The 23,789-nt window shown below is 49.6% G+C and overlaps 1 protein-coding gene across 18 annotated transcripts in view; it reads right to left on the bottom strand.

The window, feature by feature from the left end:
- caska (calcium/calmodulin-dependent serine protein kinase a) overlaps window positions 1-23,789 on the bottom strand; it is a 101,442-nt gene that overhangs the window by 72,008 nt on the left and 5,645 nt on the right. The window contains exon 1 of one of the 18 annotated variants that reach the window (XM_027005234.3): window positions 9,104-9,126. The exons of the other annotated variants lie outside the window; for them this stretch is intronic. Coding sequence (XP_026861035.2) covers window positions 9,104-9,111 — 8 coding nt within the window. The 5' untranslated portion in view covers window positions 9,112-9,126. Of the gene's footprint in view, window positions 1-9,103; window positions 9,127-23,789 lie in introns of those variants that run through there. 18 annotated transcript variants of the gene reach the window in all.

Below are 23,789 nucleotides of genomic sequence, written 5' to 3' on the forward strand. Positions count from 1 at the left end.
TTCCCACAAGGAAATGAGTCATCCCAAGTGCAGGGACGCACAGACACACACATTCATGCAGGGACGGACACAGACACACACATTCATGCAGGGACGGACACAGACACACACATTCATGCAGGGACGGACACAGACACACACATTCATGCAGGAACACACAGACAAACACAAATCACGGCTACAGTGGCGTTCTGCATTCATCATAGGCACACGCAAGAGATGAACAAATTACATTTGTTCTGAGTCAGGATAAACGGCCCTGAGATAAGGCCAGTCTTCTGTCCCTGTGGACTCTCACTCTCACTCTCTCTCTCTCTCTCTCTCTCTCTCTCTCTTTCTGTCTGTCTGCACAGCCCTGATTACATAATACAGCAATGCCCAGTGGCTTTTTTTTCTGCACTCGAGTGGCTTCGAAAAGAACCTTGACCACCATGCTGGCAGCTCTTCTGCTGTCTAATGCACGCACACACGCACACACACACACATGCACGCACACACAGTCTGTTGGGCTGGTTGCATTGAGCCCCGCGTCCTGCTCCAGCAGCACACGCGTGCCCCGACGGCGAGACCCACGGCACTTCCTGCAGTCTGACGCACGCTGCATGCACCCTCACGCTCCCTCAGCAATCTACACACGCACAAAGGGCCTTTAAGGAGGAGCGCGGGTTCACGTGCACTGTTACTCTCTCTAACGGTCCTGCTCAGGTCGTCCCTTTCTTTGGAATTTGCTGTTTTTTTATTAATGAACTGGGACAACACAACTTAGAAGTGCTGGCACTCAGAAAGTAAGACAGGAGCAGGTAACAAAAATAAACCGCACCACCGGAAACTCAGCAAGTGCCGTCGACGCGTTTCCAGCATGATCCTGGAGTCTCTTCGAGCCGAGCGAAGGATTCGGCGCGGTGCAGCCCAGGCGCATTTGCTCGGTGGAGGCCTCTGAGCTCAATTGTCCCAACCTGGACCAGAGCCTGTGTCTGTAACACAGCATATCTTTACGGCCCACCGTGAACACGTAATCCGCACGCGCGCGCATACACACGTACGCACGAACATTTCAGTGGCTGCACTAGCACTATACACCAAGAAGCTGTAACACCGGGACGAAGCGGTACACTCTACTGTGCTATTTTATGTCAGAAATCAGAAGGACCGTTTCAAGGAGTCTCACGTTCCTTGTCAACAAAGGCCCCCCTCATAACCACGGTTTCTAAAAGAGCCCGATTTAAAACCGAACGCTGTATGAGCTGCACAGGTCTGATTACAGTTCAGTGACAGAGGAACACTGGAGAGCCCGTGGGGATATCCCACAATGCCCTGAGTGGGTAAAACAAGTCTGTGTGCCACCATCTATGGGAAACATTTGTGAGGGAAAGAGTAAAAAGTGAGGCTCTGAGTAGCCAGCATGGAAAACTGCTCAGTTCAACAGAAAAGATCATTCATCTTACAATCAATCAATAAATCAATCAATCAATATCCGTCTATATTGCACAGAAGGGGCTTCACAAGCCCCATTTTCAGAGGTGCCATTTCCATGACACTGTCCAGCATGCATGTGCCCTCCTGGCTCCTGCCTCATCCACATTGTGCTGTGTGTCTTCCTGTAAAAGGAGGCCCAAGCCAGCCTCCGCCCCCAGCACGGGCGGAGCTCCGAGCCTTTCAGGTCTTTAGCAGGTCCCCGGGGCGGCTGCAACACAAGCAGTGGAAGCAAGTCTGCCGAGCTGCTCTGTGACTCAGCCTGGACCATCAGCATGCGCTAGTCACTCCATTCCAATATGTTTAGAGCCAAGCTGTTATTGAGGCTCCCATAACAGCCTCTGTGACACTCAGCTGTGTGTGTGTGTGCGTGTGTGTTTGTGTGCACGTGCATGCGTGTGTCTTATTGGTTACTGAGGCTTCTGTGACCTTCAGCTCTGTGTGTGTGTGTGGTCGGTTATTCGGGCTCTCAGAAATGGCTTCTGTGATGCTAGGCTTTGTGTGTGTGTGTGTGTGCTCAATTATTGAGGCTCTTGGTAACGGCTTCCGTGGTACTCAGCTCTGTGTCTCTGTGTGTGTGTGTGTGTATATATGCATTATCTCTAACTGACGTTTTGCTAAAGTCTGAGTTCTAATTATGCTGCACAGATGTGACCGTGGGATAACACCCCTCCGGAAAAAGCAGTAAAAGTGTCCAAAATAGTGCCACATATTACCCACAGTACACAGTATGCAACACCTTCTCAATACTGAGGGGAACGTTTTGTGTTTATGGCTGCTAAGTTGATCAAATAAAGACCAAAGAGAAGATGGTGTGTTTGTCCACTGTTGGTTTTGACGACCTGATCCTGCACGTTTTCTTAGGAGAAACTGTCTCTTCTTTTCCCATAACAGCAATAATCTCCTCCCACGGATTTGTCAGGCCTCATCTCTGATCGCATAGAGGGATCAGAGGCCACCCTGCTGAGACCAGCTTCCAAAGTGCTGCGAGCGTGGTTAACAGCAAGCTAGAACATTCGTGAGATGCATGACCAGAAGACGTGTGTGTGTGTGTGTGTGTGTGTGTGTGTGTGTGTGTGTGTATTCTTGACGTTCTCAATAATGGCTTCTGTTGTGCTTGACAGTGTTTTGTCAGTAACTGATGCTCTCAGTAACACTATTGTAACGCTTGGCTGTGTGTGTGTGTGCGCATGTGTGTGCGCGTGTGTTACCGAGGCTCTCAGTAACACTATTGTAACGCTCGGCTGTGTGTGTGTGTGTGCACGCGCGCGTGTTACCGAGGCTCTCAGTAACACTACTGTAACGCTCGGCTGTGTGTGTGTGCGCGCATGTGTGTGTGGTACCGAGGCTCTCAGTAACACTACTGTAATGCTCAGCTGTGCCCCACGTGCGTCCAGGACATGAACTTGTGCTATAGATGTTTACACAGCGGCAGTAGTAGAACCTTCCTCAGGCAAAGAAGAGAGGGATAAAGGGAGGAAGAGAGAGAGAGAGAGAGAGAGAGAGAGAGAGAGGAAAAGAGAGATGGGGGGGGAGAGAATAAGCATTTTCAGGGGCTTTTCTTCCTCCATCATCCTGCAGTCATAGAAGGGGGAGTGGCGAGGTTCTAAGATTTATGGGATGGAAGCCCATCAGCCAGGCCTGAATAATGCAGGGGGGGTGGGTGTGGGTGTGGGTGTGTGTGTGTGTGTGTGGTGTGTGTGTGTGTGTGTGTGTGTGAGAGAAAGCATGTCATATCACAGAGGAAGTGGCATCAAAACTCCCAACATTAATTTAACCAATCATTAGTCCTTGATTATCTTTCAAGTTAAACATTCTTGGGTTGTTGTTTTTTGTTTTTTTTTGCATATTCATTACCTAGTGCTACTTTCCCAAGATTCATAGAAACGGTCATCTCTGGAATGCTTGGCGAGCAAAGGTTAGCGTGTGGTGCCAGTGCCTGTGTTTGGAGGTGCAGTGGAAGTGCCAGCAAGGCTCTGCCCAGGTGCCAGTCAGTCGGTGGCTCTACCTTTTCAGTTTAAAGGGAGAGGACAGCCAGAGCCAAACAGGTTCCCATGGAAACAGCACTAATGTGTCAGGCACAGGTGTCCCTATGCAAACAGAAACCACAGGAGGCAGGGAAAAGTCAGGTTGGCGAGGTCCAGTGGATCGGCGCAGGAAACAGAGCTGAACACGCTGATAGAAGACACTGCACTATGTCCCCAGCACACTGAACACGCCGTTCATCTTTAAAGTGTCACCAGAACGGACACACTGAGCCTAATCAGTCGGGCAGGACGCGGGAAATCGAGTCTTTGTCATGTTTCTGAAGCCTGCCATAGCAGCAGGACCTGGTGAGGTGGACAGCTGGTCCCCACATCTCCCCCATCACCACTACAAACCCAACAGCCCCACGTCCTCCGCACTGATCGCGGATCTGTTCCGTGCCGCCGCGAGGCAGGACTTCTGGCTAATCCCGCCCGGCTGCTCTGTCAGGGCGAGGCGCACCTCCACGCCGGCCCGCTTGGCAGATGTGAGGAGCGCACGCCGTTGTGATTAGAGGATCCATCTGGCGTGCTGCGGAAAATAAACAGCAGCAGCCATTTGTAGAGGCATCGCACAGGCACACACCTGCTGTGACGCTTCTTGACAGGCGAAAAATGACCAATTGCGCTTTGATAGGGAAAATATGCGTGTCTGTGCGTGTGTGAGGGAATTAATGGTTTCAATATACAGGGTGATGCACAAAAAAAAAAAAAATAATAATAATTAAGTTCTAGAAATAAAAGCCTGGCAACAACACTAGGCTAGATAACATCTTAAGAGAAAGTCGTAATATAACTGACATTTAAAAGTCCATCAGTAGCCTCTTCACCTAAAGTAATACCATATGAACCATTAGAAGTTTGAAGCATCCCTCTGGAAACAGTTATATGCAATTAGACTGCAGGAAGCCTAAGGGCTTTCATATGTTTGTGTGCAACCAATCACAGACAGGAGGCACGAGTCATAATCCCGATCGGAACCTTCTGGAAGGCAGCAGGCTTCCCCACAGGTGACGACCCCATGGGCGGGACCTCCAGGTGAACTTCCTGCACTGGCCGTGCTGTCCACACCGCGGCCATCCAGACCTGCAGGAGCGGTTCCTATTAATAAGCGCATATGTTCAGACAGGACGGCTGCTGTCTGGTTCGGTCGAGTGAGGTTTTGCACAGTGCAGTCTCCTCCTGGTGAACGCTCACTGGCACAGTGGTTGTGAGCGCACTGACACACATGCTAAATACGGTCAATGACCCCGAGTCTCTGAGCGTCTCGTTACTGTATGCCGGAGGCAGCAGCTCAGGAAAGCCCCAGTTAGTAGAATCCATTAGGAAGGTCTGAGGGGTGGACTTCTGAAAGGTTATACACAAAAGGTCCCTCCAGAACAGCCACATGGACTTTTCTTTATTAAGAAACATTTCTACCATCCAATTTTTAGGTTGTAGGGGAGATGAGGTTAATAGTTCTGGACAGACATACAAGACAGCCAGGCACGCCTACACATTCAGCAGACCGTCATCCAGCGACAATGTGATAAGCCAGTTGCCCAACCCTAATCTAAAATGCTTGGAAATCTATGAAGGAAGCGTAGAAACTGAATGGTCTTCTGTGTATTTCTGTGTATAAACAATGCCTTGTTTCCTAAAAGCCTGCTGGTTTGCATAGAGTGCCAAAATATTAGTGCACATTGTATTTTGTGATTGTTCATTTCAGCCACAGCTAATAATAAATGTTAAATGCTAATACAGGAAGTCCCTCCGGAGTTCTTGCTTATGCAAGTTATAGTATTTTTATGCACAAAAACCCCCCCCCAAAAAACGTGTAATTTTGCATTTGAGAATTTTTTTTCTTCTCCTGTGCACTTAGATAAAGTGTCTGAGAAATCATTTACAAGTTCAAATGTGAATTATCTTTCATGTTACATAGCTAGCTAGCATGCAAATAAACATGTGTGTTAGCTAGCTAATGGGAGCCCATGTTTAAAAGTCCTAAGCAACGAAAAATAGCCATTTTTTCCACACTAGCCAAAGTGGAATATGCTAGATTAATAATAATTAGCTATAGTAAATTTCATTACCATTAACTTCCTTAAGATTAGCACACATTACAATACAAGTTATAATGTTAATCTAATCTCCAGCATAGCCATTAGGTAACATTAGTGTAAATAATCGTTCCTGGATGTAATCCACCGGTGTAGCCTAATTACACATGATTAACGGGAGAAGACTCTTTACAGGCGACAAAAGGTTTATTTCGGTCTTTACTATGAACCGTTTTGTATGTCCCACTAATAGTGGCAGAGTCAGCAAAAATGCCCCTTGTAGGCTAATCTGCAAGGCAGCCTGGCAAAGCCTACACCCGAAACTTCTGGGTCTGCCCATGACAAAGGCCGAGCAAATCACCAGACATTTTCCCATTAAACGGCATATAGCCTGGATTCGGAGAATCTTCCATATGCATTCTCGAGAGATTCCAATGGATCTCCTGTCAGTATCACTCACACTGCACCCAACCACCTCAAAATGACAAATGGCTTTTAACATTTTTTCAGAATATGAACCCTCCCCCCATTACACCTTCCCCCAGTGACTTCTAAAGCTGTGAAACAGAGTGTTAGCCAAGTCAACACGACGCATTAGCACGACGACGCTGACCCGAGTTCACGTGAAGCTCACGTGTAGCCTCAGGGCCACACCCTGCAAACCTCGGACGGACGGCCAGGCGTGGGCGCTCAGGGATGCAGTCTGAGGTGAAGCTGTCCTTTCCCAACCCTTTTCACGGCAAGGCTGGAAGAATAATAAATGTTGGACCCAACCAAACCTCCTCAGCGGCACCACCGGTCAGTAAGACACGCACACACACACAAACACCACGGATTTGTTCTAGAGCTGGAGCACTTCTCGTGGTCGATGCTGGACAAAATAAGAGGAAACACAATGCGGGACACTGGGCTTACGTGCGGGACGTCGGCCTCCCGTGCGGGATGCTGGGCTTGCATGGAGGGGGTTTTAATCGCATGTTTGGTCACTGGCAGCTACCAGCTGTGTAAACACATTCTTCTCCAAACGTAAGACCTTGTTTACACAGACCCGTGGCTTTCCCCTCAGGTATGCTGACATTTGACATACTTTGAATAAATAATTACACAAAGAGAGTCAAATATCACTATTGTTTTTAATTCGTGCATTTTGTTACTGCATTGTATATACTTAGGAGTTCCAACAAAAATGGTCTTACAAGAAAATTCCCTAGCATTGACAAACACGTTCTCAAACTTCGTGCGCAAAAGACACAGTAGGTTACTTAAACAAACATCTGCATGGTACTGCACGAGGCCGAGCGCAAGTGACAGCATCATGTCACACTCCCTTATGAGTTAACCTAACGGAGGTTGTACGTGTCTGAGCTACACTGCTAGTCAGGGGTGTGTAAACCACCAGCCAGGCCTGCTGAAAATGGCTCATGAGTAAACATCATGTGACCAGTACACAAACAGATGGCACTCTGCACCCCCATACAATTGTAACCTGCTTAGCTCTCAATTTGTATGGAGAAGTTTATTCAGGGACACAGGCTTCGGTATCAGATGATTGGGACATCTATTCCAAAACATTGGTCACTGGAAGTAAATAGCACAACACTGGTTTTAGAATCAGATGTATTTCATGTTGCAGTCAGAAAATTTCAAAAACACGTCAGTTCACACTCAGTCCTCTGAGCAAGCTTATACTGGACTTCTAGCGCTCTAGTGTCCTGGTCCTGCTCTAGTGATCAGTGTAACAGAAGGTCTGCGTCCTGCTCTAGTGTTGCTGTGCTTTGAGAATAATAGAATTGTGTCCCCTTCATCCCTTCCTTTATACAAGTAAACTGCAGCTAAAGCTTTTTTTGAGATTGCTGTCATCCAAACAGCTTTAAACATTACATCCCATTTATCTGGTAAACGTGGTAAGATGGATGATTACAAAATATGAAGGAATTCTCAGAAGATCAGAGAACGTGGTCATGTGACAGGCTGTGGTTCCACTGATAGCGTTATTCAAATCCTCAAGAGAAAGCTAACGGTTAAAAACTCCAAGCCCACAGCTTTAGCAAGCAAACCCTGCTAATAAGCCCTCAGAGGCTTTTCCTTGGCATGGCCGAGACCACAAGCTGATCTAACCCTCGCTCCGATCCAACCTGTGCCCTGCTCAAACACAAGCTTCACTCTTAATTACACTCATTTGTCACACCAGAGTATTTCTTTTTGAAGCAGCATCAACATTTGTGGTTAAAAGTGACCAAATAACGAATCAGTTTGCCGTGAATAAACTAAATGTCAAAATTGTGGTATAAAAATCGATGGCTTCACAAGCACGTTAGACATGGCTAAAAGCATCTTAAAAAATACCTCTCACAATCATTACTCATACCTTATATTTCACAATGAGCTCTAACATAATGCGATAGGTTCTATTAAGAGCAATTAACTGACTGCAAAACAGATGTAGGCTACGTTTTGTGGCAAGGAAGGAGCTTTAATGGAGATTCCAGACACAAAGACCAACAGCTACATTTCAGTGAGCGCTGAGGTCCTTTAACAAGAGGCATAGTTCTTTTGCAAATTGAATGTCACTGTAGCAAGCCAACATGTTATATTATATAATTGTCAACCCCTTTAAATTTTTCATAAAATATATAGAAACCCCTCTGAGAGCTCATCAGCCAGGGCCTAAGCACAAACTGTCGACTCCATCCAACAGTTTGAGCCTGCATTACCCATCCTGCTGAACGGTACTGCCTACTGCCATGCTGCATAAGCACTGCAGATGATGAAAGCCCTGTCTGCTCTGAAAGCCATCGAGACGCCTACAGAGAAACACCGGCGCTAATGGAATCAGACATATGTGGCGCTAAGCAGGCAGCCGCGGCTGACGGTATGGAACTCTGTTTGCTATGGCGTCCAACTCTCATGCCGCTGTAGGACGGAGTGAGTCTGGGTGTCTGGGGGTGCGTTGCGAGCCCCTCAACACACCTTCGTGGGACTTCACGATCCAGACAAAACATAAGGGGATTGTACTGCTACATACTGTTATATACAGGTTAAGTAAGCTCTGCAGCACTACAGCACAAACTGATAAACACTCCACACACACACGGCTCACAACATAAGACTATATTAATCAATCAATCTATCCATCCATCAGTCATTTCATTCATTCAGAAATGTGTTACATGGCATGGGGGATGGATGCAATATCAAAGCATACGTTTGCATCACACTGGCATAAAATTGAGGAAATCATAGAAGCTACCTGTCTGCTTCCTCTCAGTGCTAGATCAGAAGCTGAGTATTACCATCACACCTAATCGTTCCGTTTTTCTCACATTAGAGAGCCGTCTTATGGCAACATGCTCAGCAACCCTGTCTGAATGTTACGATGGCATGTGCCTCTGCAGAGAACAGTCTACCGAAAGGCCGGTGAAAGTGGCGATTTTGGTCAACAAAACCCCACCAGTAGCTGTCTGCTTTAAAATGACTGCAGTCATAAATTCGAGGAAATGGACTTTAATTAGCCTATAAAAGCAAAGAAAATCGCGTGGCAGCAAACGACATTTTCGCTGCCCTTACCTGGACATTTTCTGCTGCGCTGTAAGCTTCTCTTCAGAACCAGGCACACGGGGCTAAGAACAAATTTTCTGCGTTTGGAAAACGCGACCGAAAACACTGGTACGGCATCCAAAAAAACTAAATTAAATAAAGCAGTTTCCCACTGGACTGCCACGGCCGCGCAAACTGTGCCTTAGGAGCGTTGAAACTCCAGCATCGGCACGTCTGTGGGCTCAGTGTGAAAGCCAGTGCGGCAGGCAGAGTTGTCCAAACGGGCGGCTTCCGAAATGAGAGCCCAGGCCTCCGATATGCACACGGCCAGCCCTCGGCAACCTCTGCTTCCTCCGGAGCCAGAGGAAAAACGCTGGCTCGACGGCAACCGTGGGCCGGCAGCCGGTCTGATTTCTCTCTCTGCTGTTTCTCCCAGCCTTGCTATTAGTGGTTTTGGCTGAGGTGAAAACCTTACTTCCCTTCCCTTTCCTGGTTGACAGAGACCAGTTAAAATGACACTGATCCTGTGTTCTATAAGCGGAGTGTAGGAAACACTTTAGGCTTGGTGACCAGACCACACTGGGAGGAAATGCCATGGATCATGGCTATGGGTGATCTAAAGGAGAAATCACAGCATTGACAGTTGGGGAAAAAAAACTCAGGACCTCCTCTACTGACTCAAGCACTCCCATCATAAGCTGAACGCGTTGTTTATACGGACAAGGCTCTGTCCTCCGATGCAACTGAATAAACTGAGTGGGATGCTGAGCACCATTTGTGTGTGTGTGTGTGTGTATGTGCCCAACGATCAGCATATTGGCATGGAAATAGTGCCCTATAAAACTTAATGAGGGCCAAGGAACAAGAGCTGCTCAAAGAACACTGAGATGTCGTGGCCTGCTCCCCCTCCCCCTGACAGCACTGGTCATCGCCGCGTGACAATCTCATTTATTTTTGCTCTGCAGGTCCCAACAGGCGAACACTTAATGTGATTTCGCAACGCATGGGGTTGACTGAGAGACGGGCCGTGAGGATCAGCGCCCTTGACAGTGAAGTGTGGAATCAGGCCTTCAGCGGCTTCAAACGCAGCCGGCCGACACCAAACGCCCAGCTAATCACCACCACACACACCCACACCCACACCCGAGAGGCATGTCTCGCTCACAGAGCCTGTACAGGGTTGCCTAAATGTAACAACCAAAAATACAACTAAACAAAGCAATAAATAATGGGAATATACTTAATGGAATGTTTAATGAACTTCTATGCTTGAGGAGGCATTTAAGGGGGAAAAAAGAAAAAGAAAACAGAAATAAATTATTAGCCCAACTTCATTATTAACCCTAATGAAGCAGAAATGCAATCAGACTCAGGATTGGTTGGGTGAAGCGTAATCTTTGATGAATGCACCCACCGTGTCCCAAGGAGAACAGCGTGGTCTCGGCTCCAGTGGAAAGAAGCTGCCTTCACACGTACCTCAGCACCACACACGTCATCATGCCAGCCTTTACACATACCTCAGCCCAACACACGGGCCTCAGAACGGATTTGCCAAAGCAAACCTATTCCTTCCGCTGGAGTTTTTGTTCTTACAGGCTGCGTGCTGTGACATACACAAGCCAGAGGTGCCGCACAGATCGGCGTGTCCGGGTGAGAATGGCAGGCCTGCCAGGGTGGGCCGGGGTGGGCCGCCAAGATCCAGGTCCATCGCTGCCCCTGCCTGGCCCACCCACAGGTAGCACACGCATGCTCACGGACAGGAACGCACCCGGCCAGCCCAGCACGCAGGATAACACGCGCCACAAATTCAGCTGCAGGCATGTCACCATTTATCCATCCCCTCCGCAAAGCGTGCACACGGTTCGCCCACGCGCTCCCCCTCCTGATCACGCGCAGCTGGATGACTTCTGCTTTTCTCTAGCCAGGCGCTCACCTTATTTATGGCGGTAATTCGGTTATTGCTTTTTACCCAGCGCCAATCCACTTTCGTTTGTCAGCGCTCCTCCGGCTGGCTCTCCGTCCAGGAGGCGCGGCAGTCCCGCGGTGGCGTGCGCGGCCGCTCGCTCGTTGTTCTGAGCTGGGGTTTGAGGAGGACGGAAGAGACAGCGTGGGAACAGCGAACCAGAAACTCAAACTCAAAATCTGCACGCGCATAAATAGCAGCAGAAGAGAAGACTGCTGCACTGGCTGATGGGAAAGTGTTTTGCGAGAGAGATGGGAAACACACGGGAAAAAAAGCAGGGGGCAGACGGCCCGAGGAGAGAGGTTACGCTCACATTACACCACAACCACGCGCATTTCATACACACACATGCAGTTTCACGTCCATTAATACTCTCTTGCTTGTTTGGGTACTTCGCCTTAAGCAACAGGGGGAGACGTTCGTCTGTACGGTGACAGTACACTCAGTCATTTTATTTACACGCATGGTAATTGTCTCGGTTGTCACGGTTACACCAAAGAGAAACGGGAACCAAACGGGGCTTGGATTTGGCAGGAGATCCCCCGCGGCTCCCGCTTCCCTTGCGAGCATCATCTGCTCCACCAACGCAACCTCCTCCCTCCCCATAAATCACCAGCAGGAGTATGCGGTACCCGAGCCCGCTGCCCCGGACGGCCCTCCACACGCCTCACCGCCTTCCCTTTACGAGTCCGACGTCCTCCATATAGAGGCCATGCCGCCCCTACGCCCCGAGCAGCAATACCTGGGTCCCCCACACAGAGCAGCTAGGCCTAGCACTGCGCCACTGGTCGTTAAAGATGGCAGAGAGTCGCCACCTTCCCGCTACCTGCAGCCACGAGCAAAGGACACTAATGTTGGTACTCGATCATTCTGCCTGCTTCCGGGAGAGCGTGCATAACCACACTCCGCCACTTCTGCCTCGCCGACGTCTGAGCATTTGAGATCCGCAACGCTAACCAGTACAGTAAGGGGCCACGTCTGTGCTCCTGGCATGGATGCGGTACAAACCGACCAATCCAGGGCCATGTGGCCGTTGCCTGCTCCGCGGCATCACGGGCTGCCCGCTCTCAGTCATCCACTCGGAGCAGAGCGGCGAGTCGTGTCTGATGTCATATGCCTTTCAGAGTGAATCAGCCTGCTAGACAGAGAAAGGCTCATGAACTGGGGCATCCGAAGTGGAATGAGTCTCGGCACGGGCATTCGCAGCGTCTCCGTAAAGCCCAGAAGTGAAGGGGGCATTAGGGGTGTGACGCACGTGGAGCTCGCGTGCGGGGAAAGGGCCGGATTGTAGCGCCGTGATCTGACTTTAAACGACTTCAGCCTGCAAACGGCTGACCAAACGCGCCGCGCTGACCTCAAGCTTGCAGCGGGACGGGGCCCGACATCAAAAGGCCAAAGCCCAGAGCGCACGCGGCTGTTTCAGACACTAAAGACCTTTACCACCTATGGCAGAGGATCGCTGGGAAATAAAGACAAGCAGGAAGAGTGCTGTAAGAACATGGAGCACACAAAAGGACCAATCAAATACAGGTATTCAAAAGGACCAAACAGATACAGGTATTCAAAAGAACATCAATTAGTACATAGAAGTGCAGTTTTCTAACTGTAGGGAGGCTACGTTCAAACACGCAAGCCTGTATAGGGACCGGAATTTCGAGCTTCTACCTACTCATCTTATTTGCAGTATGATCATGGATCTTCACTTAAAACCCTACATCTCTCACGCATACACACACACACACACACACTGCAGATTACATTGATCTACGTTGTTTGAAAATCTGCTCGAATTGTACTGGCTCACATCCGAGGCATCTGGGTCTCGCCACCAAATTCATTAAATCCATTCTTACACAATCGATAGTCTGGACAGTGCATAGAAAAGGCCAAGTGCAAGGGCCCACATAAAGGGAAACTCAATATCCCGCTGGATACACTCTTTCTGTGTGCAACAATAGATCTTTGGTGGATATTGGACCCAGTGTGAAAGCAGAAAGACATCCTCCCCTGCTCCATTCACACATGCTGGCCCTTTTGTTTTCATCCATTTCTGAATGGACAGCTGACTTTACACAAAGCGGCTGAGCGCCTCGTCACTGGCCTTGGCGAGTGGGAAGAATTCCTTCCAGAAGAGATGCCTGTTGAGTCCGACCGGAAACGCCAAGACCTGGAGCAGAGGCGTAGTGCCGAGTAAACCCCGCCCTTCCTCTGGGAGCCTAGTTACATGAAGGACTGACCTTTGCCACAGCAAAGCTGTCTTCCAGTGGGCGAGGTGCTGACGCTAAGGAGTGTGTGATAAGCACTTTGGCGCAGTGACTGTGTTTGTTCAGAGAAGGCGGGCCGTGCGATTTGTCTCATCACCTCCTCTCTCTCTGCACAGGTCTCCAAAGTAGCAGCTCCATGCATTTCCTTCTCTCTCTCGGTCTCCCTTTCTCGTCTCCTGTGCAGAAGTCTCTCACCAGCTCACCACTCCTATATAGGACCCCGTAAAACAGGTTGCATGCAGGATCTTAACAGGGATTAAATTCAGGGTACAGTGTGTATGGAGGATGTCAGCAGTTAATCCAGACACTCTCGATGAAAGCAAGTGTCTTTAGCCGTCATCAGGAGTGACCCAACTGGCTGTCCATTAATGCTACTTTTAATTTACCTATACTTTTATAAGCAATCATGAGAACAATACAGACAATATCATTGTGATATGGAACAATTAGATCATTTCTATCCTAAGAAGAAATCTGACCGTTATTGGGCTATTAGACCCATGATAGGAGACAGGAAAATCCCTTCTCCTCTCTCCCTTCCAAGATCCAGGCAAAAGTCCACAGGAATGACAAAAGAAACGTAAAACCTACAGGAGCCAACAGCTCTAAACATGGCTGTTCCTCACGCAGCTGTGGGCTCGTAAAGCTGCGTTCACTCCGATGACGCGCTTGTCCTTACTGCAGTAGCCCTTTCCTTTAGCAGGACCTAAACCTGAAGCTACAGATCAGACCATTCTGGGCTCGCCGCAGTCCATTAAGACGCACCACAGGGGCCGGAGACTGGGCCACGTCAATAAGGCACGCCAAAGAAGTGCTCGCCTCTTACAAAGGCCGTTTTGTTCATATAGACACTAGTTTCCTTCAGAGAAGGAGAGAGAGAGAGAGAGAGACTCCGCATGAGAACGAAACATACAATAGTTGCTCGAAGCAGAAGCGGGAGGGAATATTTCAACCTGGGCTGCCTGCTGGGGTCAGTGACGTGGTGGGGAATGAGGAGCCACTCCCTGCAGCCTTTATTAACTTCATAAATGATGAGGAGAGGAGAGGAGCCGTAACTCTGGCCCTCTGCAATAAAGCGGCGCGTCACGGCTCTGAACCTCCCACTCACAGCCCTAAAGCCGGCGAGAGAGAGAGAGTGCACGCATGAGAAATAAGGAGCAAAGGAGCCTGCAAAGAATGAAAAAATGAGCTACAGGCAAGTGAGGAAGAGAAAGACAAATAGAGAGCAAGAAGTAACGCAGGCTACAGAGCGGCTGAATAAACAGGCGTTTACGTGTGTGGGAGAGGCAACACAACACTGCAGCAGGGGTTGGCTGCATCGCTCCAAGCCTGCGTATCCCTCAAACAGCCCCACCTAAACAGTCCTGGGCTGGATGTGGCTACAGTGATTCCGCAATCCGCCCCCCACCTACCCCCGACTCTCTGAGCCTGTGCTAACTGTGTCTTTTACCCACCGGCTGGCAGAGCCCCGAGGCACGGAGGTGGTATCCCGGCTTCACACGTCCGCTGTGTGACGCACGTGCACCGATTTAGTTGGTGAGGGTTAAAGGTGAGGGGTCAATGTGCCATCTGACATCATTATGGCAGAAGGACTTGCCCGAAACAGAAACAGCCCTCATTCCCCAGCATTTGTTTAAACCTCTAATCCAGCCATCGCCAGTGATAACATCGGAACAGCTTTCCTGAAAGGACTCTACGTGCTTACGCGTCACACCGGAAGAACTTACGGAAGAAACGCAAGCAGGGCGGTTAGCAGCAGTCCCAGACTCACAGTCGTTCCGCTTTGAGAGAAGCGCACCACTCAGATCTCCTGCTGCAGGCCAGCAGAGGCCTGGGAGAGTCGGCTCAGCCCTCAGTGGGTGGCATACGCCGCAGGTGGGCCGCACAGCAACGTACCGGGACAGATCAGACAGACCTGACCACGTTCAAACATTCATTTCTCTCAACTGGGCCCGTATAAACACATCGGTCCCTCTGGACACGACCGATATAGCTAAGTTAGTGACAAACTGATGCCATACAAGCAGCAAACCCGCATGACTGTGCCAGGCTAATTACTGCCGCATGCCCGACGGTGACGGGCTTTGCTTGGCTGTGGTGGCAGACAGTCAACGTGTGTGGAAACAATGTGGCGAGACACGTCAGGGTGGCAGGGTGGGCCAGACCACAGCTCCACGACGGGGAGGACTCGCACGCAAGTCCCTGCACAGTACATCTAGGACTAGGAACAACTCGACAAAAGTAAGTGTTACTTCAGCACTGACCACTGACGGACGCCTGTGTGTATGAAACCATCCTCCTTCTCTTAGAAACATTTATTTAGTATTAAACACCTTGTAGATTACAGGCCGTGCACAATTTGTATTGATTTATTTGTTGATTTTCAACAAATTGCAACAAAAAACTGACAAAATAAACCTACAGCAATTTCTGTATAAAATAGAAAAACACACACACAGAGAGAGAGATAACCAGAGCCAGAACATGTTTTACAATAGAGCTGTGACAGCCACAGGAACTGACCAGTGGTGAACAGGACAGCCGGTGAATAACAAATTCAGCCTGAGCACCATATGGCTGCCGTGTGTAACTGTACTCCTGCGATAACCACCTATAAGACAGATGCAGCTATACAGTGGCCAACAAGTGTAGTGGTTTCTAATAAACAGGGAAGTGAGCGATGGCAGACGAGACAGGGAGGAAGATAAAAGGCACACCCACTCACTAGAGACCTCAAACACTCGAGCTGACTAGCGGCGCATAGCCATCGTGCGTGACCCTCTGTGTTGGCGATGGCAATGGATAACCCCACATGCTCGCTGCAGCGGTCGATGGAGACTTGCAGCCTAGCATTAACCTGGCAGGGCTCCTGGAACATCTGAGCAAAGCAAACAGGTGCTGTGGAGCTGCAGGCCACCAGCAGGTAACAAGCTCCACCCCTGGCAACCCCGCCGGCCACACACCTCCCAGCGGGTGTCCGCCTGTTGCCAATGCGGAGGGCCTCAGCTGAAGACACGCCACGCCCACTTCATCTTCTGCAATTTGTGACTGCTACTCTTCTCAACCCCGAGGCGAGAAGAGTTGAGAAGAACAGTATGTTCTTCCCCAGTCTGTCCCTCACCTTTCAGGCATACTGGCATGCTTGCATACATATTTCCATTTCCATTTATGGCATTTCGCTGACGCTTTTATCCAAAGTGACTTACAATTATTACCGAGTACATATGAAAACACGTCGCTGACGTAACAATTTGCATAACCCTTTGAATGTGGGATTCAAAAGGTGGGGTGGTTGGCCAAAGGGTTGCAGATAAAGCACGAAATCTGTTGGAGAAAACTACAATGTACCTTCTAAACCATTTACCATTACAAATCCTCACCACCCAGGATAGGCTCTCTGGACAGATTAGACAAAATCATAGCTACTCCTTATTTACAGGGAATCTCCACTTCAGATCCATCCAGGATTTTCAAAAATGCATCTGATATTTAGTAAAGTTCAGATTTTCCAGTCAGAAGCTCTTTCTCTTCTTATGACCTTGTGGTAGAGAGGGAACAGTAGCTGCAATCTGCATCCAAGTTGCGTCTTGGACATGCGCCAGTAGCCCAGCTCACAGCGGAAACTCCTGGTCTGAGACTGTTCATCTGCACCCAGGAATTTCCATCGATTAAAGAGGGGGGATGGTGGAGTGGGGACTTTACTGTTACAAAAGCGAATAAAACATAGCTGGGCTAGGTACTCGTCCATGATGAAAGGGTGTGGGCGGAACCGGTACTCCTGGTTCTGGTTTCAGGAAGGAACAGCGGAAAAGGCAGCGAGAACCTCTTATCAGCATAGCAATTGGGCTGGGTGCGTAAAAGTCCTGATCCAAGCACAATTCACTGTGGCCCAAGTTGGGCGGGGCCTATCAGAATCCCATCCGAACATCAACACGGACATGGGCAGGCTGAACTCAACGATAGCTCAGGCCCATTTCAACTCGTTTACCCGCTTTGTCTTTAAAAAGAGTCTAAATACATCAGTGAAACTGTAGCTCTTGGCAGCGGGAGATTAAACAGGAGACACACTGTGGCTCCCAGCAGCCTGGGGTGTTCCCCAAGACTGTGTCCATTCATTTGTACCAAAGAGAAGAGCCTTTAATATTTGATGGATGTGGTGTCACACTTTTTTAGTATGAGAGTCAGCTATAAAATGGTGGACACACCAAAGAAGCTAATAAACTGACACACAGAATCAGGAGTCGAAGCCGACAAATCACTTCAAAAACAAACAAATAAAAAGATTTTGCTCTTCAAGCCATAAAATACACAAAGTGATATTCCGCACTGCCCGGGTCTACTACTAGCACATCCACCATGTGCATCGTAGCTGCCGTTTTCTGAGCTCCAGTCGAGCTGCACAGAGGCCAGGTTTGCGGGCCTCATCCACAGACCCGGTACAGGCCCGGCCGAGGAGCCAGGAGCCCATGCGGCCCAGCCGAGGAACTGGAGAGGACCGGAAGGCCTGTCTTTGGAACGCTTCATTTCTGCTTTCTGGGTGAGAAATGCATGACCTTCAGTTAAGTGCCGTTAACGACCGAAGAAAGCCTTACCTGGGTACGATAAGCTGAAGCCCTTGGCAGCAGGGGGAATGCAATGGATCACCTACAAGGGGCACTGCTGCACCATCCAGGGGCTTCCCCATGTGTGGGACCCCTGATGGCGTCAGATCGCGGGAGGACAGGACCAGTGCCTTTCCCCCTCAACACCGTGGCTGACACAGGGACGGCAGGCCCAGGGGTCGGCTGGAAAGATGCCCGGCTATAAGCCTCTGGAGCCTCGCTCCTGCCAAGAGGGAGCAAACTCCAGGGTTGCCAGGTAGGACAGCGCAGCGTAGCACCAATCAGAGCCGACGGTGATGCCACTGAACGCAAATGTAGGTCAGCCATTAATTGGGAGTCATTAAGCATTCATCGCGACGCATTTTTAATGCAAAAACACACGTAGCGACAGCCTCGCAATCTGAGGCTCCCACAGGTTCACAGCTCCCAGAAAGTCCAACAAGACCAGTATCTGATATTACTTCCTTATCTCTGTGTGTGTGTGTGTGTGTGTGTGTGTGTGTGTCTCACTCACACACTAACACCATTTGACACCCAAACAAACAAGCGCAAGTGCCCCTTTGCTGATGACCTCTCCAGGAACTCTAATAGCTGTGAATCAGCTCCCTCCATCGTGTTTTCTAAAGGTAGTGAAAGAACATCAGAAGGCACACAGGCCACGCATGCCACAACTGAAGGAGAAGCCTCTCACAAAGGCACGTCCGAAACGCTCCCACTTCAGATGCGTTAGCCTACGCCACTGCCGCCCAGGGAGGCCCTAAAGATCAGAGACGCATTATTCCATGCCATCATCTCACACAGGGAGACCCTAAAGATCAGAGACGCATTATTCCATGCCATCATCTCACACAGGGAGACCCTAAAGATCAGAGACACATTATTCCATGCCATCATCTCACACAGGGAGACCCTAAAGATCAGAGATGCATTATTCCATGCCATCATCTCACACAGGGAGACCCAAAATATCTGTGCCCTTCAAACCCCCGCGCTTCTGCAAGACATGTGTGAGGCTAATGTCTGCAGCTCTCTCCACTGCTCTCCCGTACAGACGGTTAGATCTTAATAAGGGGTGTCCGGACTGCCTTGGTAAATTGCACGATCATTTTGCCTGGAGAGCTCCCACATGGAGTTAAAGGAGACAGAGGCGGGAGGTGAACAGTAAACGGAGTCAAGCCCACACACCTGAGAGTCCTTAGTTTGCTTTTAACAAAGGCCTTTTAGCTGGAAGTGCATGGACAATGAAAAACTCCATTCCTATGGACACAGGGGAGAGGCAATCAACGGAAGTTGGCCCAATTTAAGAGAAATATTTGTGTGTGTGTGCGCACGAGTGAGTGAAAGAGAGAGAGGCATGTGGTAGAGGAAGCAGACATAGTACTGAACAGAGTACTGGCAGTGTAGCGCGTGCATGCGTGCGTCTGTGCGTGTAGTCCTCACTCATGTTCCACATTCCAGGTGGGACAGCGTGACAGCAAGCACCTGACCAGCAAGCAGCTGCACAGCGTACCTGCTTTAGCCAGACCACGGTAGCAGCACAGAGGGACTGCTGGGTAATAGGAGAAGATCAGAGGAGGTTTGGTGAGCAGCCCCCTCCGGACCCGAGCAGGCATGAGCGCGGCCACGCCCACAGCCCTGCGAGCTCGAGTATGGGTTTGACTGGCAGGTTGCAGAGGAATGCGGACCCTCCCTCTCTGATCTCAGATCATTCCGCTCAAAAAGCCCACGCGCAAAAACAGCCATGCCGCCCTCGTCCCCGACGCGTGCTGGCCGATAAAACCACCTCCAAACCGCACCCCAGTTCCACTGTGATAATGTCATTAACCCCAAGCTCGACACGGGTCAGATATACCAGCCTGTGACACAGCAGAAGGAAACATGACGACAGCCAGTCGGCCTGCAGTCTGCGGCTGGCGTGTCAAAGCATTTCCTACCGCAAAGCATTGTTATAGTAACAGCCCTGAAGAAGCCTCCAAGAATGCCTGAGAAGAGAGACTTAAATTATCTATTGTCATAAATGTCTATATTGATCAATCAAACCTATTTTGGTTCTTTTGTCATATCGCCAGTCAGCCCTACATAGACGCATTCCTGTAATAATATTTACATTATGCGCCCATAGATGAGGCTGATGTCATTTCAGAATATCTCACACAGCTAAGATTCACGCGACATAAACCTATCCCCAAAAAGTGAAAAATGGATTCTACACATACAGTGAATACCAGCGTCTGCGGATCATAAGATTAACACGTTTCCATCCGCTGTAGCCTCAGTGACGTTAGATGTCTCTGTCTAGTCCATGGTTTTCTGTTGAGCGAGACAGCTAACGAGCATGCGACCTCCCCATTTTGCCTGGAGAATCACTATTCCACACAGTAAACGAACCCTGAGAAGGTCTGCGCTAAACAATTTTCTTCTGCCTCGTTATATGAGAATCCGGCAAATTTCCCAGGGCACTTCCACAATAAATAAATAAGTCAAATGAATACGAATGAAGGGGCACTTGAAGAGACAGGGGTGGGGGTGGGGGGGTATCAATCAGCTGTGGTGTTTCCCCTCGGCGCGCTGCCTGAGGCATGCACGTTTTTAAGATGACATGTCTTGGAAACGTTAGCGAGGGCAGTAATTGAGTGGAGAAGGCAGGGCCCACCGCAGACCAAGTTTAGCTTTCGGCTCTCGTGGCGTTCTGGAGGAGTTTGGTCATTTAAGCCTTTTGAAAAACCGTAGGGAGCGGCGCGTGGCCCGTGCATGACGTCGGGTCCTGCGCTCAGTTCCCACACGGCACACACGGACAAATTAATTCAGGAAGCCTACGAAGGCAGGATGAATGGCGTTCGCAGTAGTCTCCGCTCCCCGCGGTACGTGCCCGAGCGCGCTTTTAATCGCCGGCATTTTTCATCGTGCAGCTTGTTCCACAGAGGCCAGAGACGTGCGCGTTTGATTAGAGCCCAGGCAAGCTTTCTAAACTCTGAGGAACCACTTTACACGAGCTGCCTGTGTGGGACGCATGTGCTTACCCTGCTGTGGCTTCCACAGGCAGATAATGATCCGTGTTAATTGCTAAGTGAGAAGCTGGGGGTGTCGGAGCTGTGAGGACAAGTCCCACTGAAGTCATGGTGGTGCCTGTGCCCCCAAGACCATCTTTAGATGCTTAGACTGCAAACTCATCTGTGTTGCTCAAGTGCACAGAGAGCTCAACACAGCCTCCAGCACCCACTGGCGCTTGCAGAGATGCACACGTGCAAGCACACACACACACACACACACACACACACACACACACACAGTTTGCAGCCTCTGACACAACTCCTGACATGGCCCGGGGCTTCGTGTGTGCGCGGCTGACAGACGGAATGAATGGTAATGCTATCTGATAGGTTTCTATTGACCTCGCTGACATCTGATGGCATCAGCTGGTCACTGATGTATCGTGCGAGTGCCTCTCCTGCATGCGTCGCGCTCTGCGCGATGGTGCAGCAGCTCCGTTCCCCCAATGCGCTTGCAGCATCGCAGGAACGGGTGAGGAAGCGGACCGTATGCGGCGGACACGTATCCGGTTCAACAGGCAGCGAATCGGGTAAACAAGGATCAGATCGTGTGACTGGCCGACAGAAAGGCCCAATGGTTCTGTGCATTTAATCCAGCGAACTGGAAGCTGATCACAGTACTGGTTATGATAAAGTCATTCGTTAATGAAAGATGTCAGATTCCATTAGGCGTCCTCAAAAGGCGTAAACAGCATCAGACACGACACATGCTTAAAACGCTCCTATATTCATTTCCAGTTCTACCTTCATGGTGCAGGTGTTGGAGATAGCTTGATAAGGAGCTTTACAAGATAAGTGTTTTTCCATCAGCTGTGGTGAAGGAAAAGCACAAAACTATCACACCTCCCACAGTTAGAGTGTTGTGTGGTAAGCTAAACAACAGCGAAGGCTACAGAACAATTGACAAGAGAATTTAATAGCGACGACTCCTGGAAAGCTCCGTTCAAGTTTAGCGGGCAAAACGCACAGTGATTTATTACATCTAATCTCCCTCTCTCTCGCTCGCTCTAATTTACAACAGCCGCATTATATGAACAAATCCCACGCTTTGGTTGAAGGTTGAAGTGCTTATCACAGTGTTGCTGAGATTGGATCTCACAAATAACGACCATGAAACGTTTTCATTTCAGATAGTCCACGTCCCAACCGCAGAAGACGCTTAAACGTAATTTAATTTATTTATTTTTATTCTAAACTAGACCCGTGGCTCTCGTCAGCAAACGACAGCCGACGTGAAACAACATCCGTGAACCCGAAGCCGAGTTCAGCTCTTTATCGTTCCAATTTTGGGGAGCGACGCGGCAACACCTGCCCTTCAGCACTAGAGACGCGTTGCAGGAGCGCGGAGGGCCACTCGTGTGCCTTCCAGCGCTGGAGGCAGATGAGCGCGCGCCTTGTCCCCAGGCAGACTGGAGAGGAAACGCAAAGCACGCCGACGTGGACAAGCGTCTCTCTCGCGTGCGCGCCAAGCGCGGCATGCGAGGCGGCTCGGGCGAGTTCGCCACTGGTGCGACAACGTATGAAACAGACATGACAGGCCCAAGCAGGAGCCTGGCACGCTCGCATGGGAGGAGACGGGTGCAAGGAGCGCACACAGTGAGTGAGAGTGTGCGCGAGTGTGTGCGAGTGTGACACAGACAGGGGTTGTGACACACACAGCCTGAAGGACAGGCGCAGCAGCAGTGGCGGCTGCCTGGTCATTCCCAGCATGCACCAGGTCACATGACACCACGCTCCTCAGCTGCCCTTCTCCAGTTCACCGGCTGCTGCCGAGTTCTCTCATGTAATGACAGACAAAGTTGCGTTTCCAAGCCAGCTTTGCTTCTGAATCCAAATTAAAACAAAACAAAACAAAAAAACCCATTTCGGAATGAACTATTTAATTTTTCGTCCCTCTAAATGGTTTGGATTCATAAGGCTTTAGACAGGAGTGTAATTAGTATCAGAGTCGGGCAAAGGTCAAAACATAAAAGGAAGTCAGTGTAATGTTTACAACATCCTCCTTATATGGACAAATAAAATGTTTGGTTGAAGTGCTTATCAAATTGTTGCTGAAACTGGATCCAACTGGCCATGAAAGACTTTCACTTCAAAACAGTCTGCACACCGACTACTGAAGACACTTAAATAAATTAGCAAGTCTAAAGCAGTCCCTACAGCAGCATGACCCCAATGAGCCGCCCGGTCTGCCACTAATGTGACGGGAGGTCACTGACTCCTGGGCTCTTTACCATAGTGTGCAGCAGTTGTCTAGGAAATTCACTCCAGTTAGGTTAACGTGTTCCATAGCAAAACAGGTAAAACTTAATTAAATTCAGATGGCCTCACCACCCCCATAACAGAGGAGAGGAGACGAGACGAGACGAGTCGAGACCAAAAAAAAAAAAAAAAAGTAGCGGTAGAGGAGCAGAAAGGCTCTGTCTGGTTCTTCCACACGCTCGGGCGTGGAGGCCTAGGCGGGACCCAGAACGGCGCTGGCTCAGAGCGCAGAGAGGGACAGAGAGACGGGCGACCGCTTCCCGAAGATCACAAAGCTAGATCTGCACCTGGATTACACACACGTCTTACCAAAGTGGAGTTCACAGCGCTGAGAACAGCGTAAACACGGTTATGGAAAGCATCCCGTTTTCGTTTTCCATGCAAAGGGAGGTGTGAGCAGCGGTGAAAGTACGCACCAGCAAACGCAGCAGGATTCTGCATCCTGGACTTAGGTGGGGTTGGCAGCCATGGAAAGCCAAAGCAGAGTTGTAAGAAAAAGAAAATGGAAAATGGAAATGGACACATTGCGGCCAGCAATCACTTTCAAAGGCGACGCACTGTATGGGGAAGATAGCAGAG

Source organism: Electrophorus electricus, chromosome 9 (assembly GCF_041902795.1).
Source record: "Electrophorus electricus isolate QZ-2024a chromosome 9, ASM4190279v1, whole genome shotgun sequence".
Lineage (NCBI taxonomy): Eukaryota > Metazoa > Chordata > Actinopteri > Gymnotiformes > Gymnotidae > Electrophorus > Electrophorus electricus.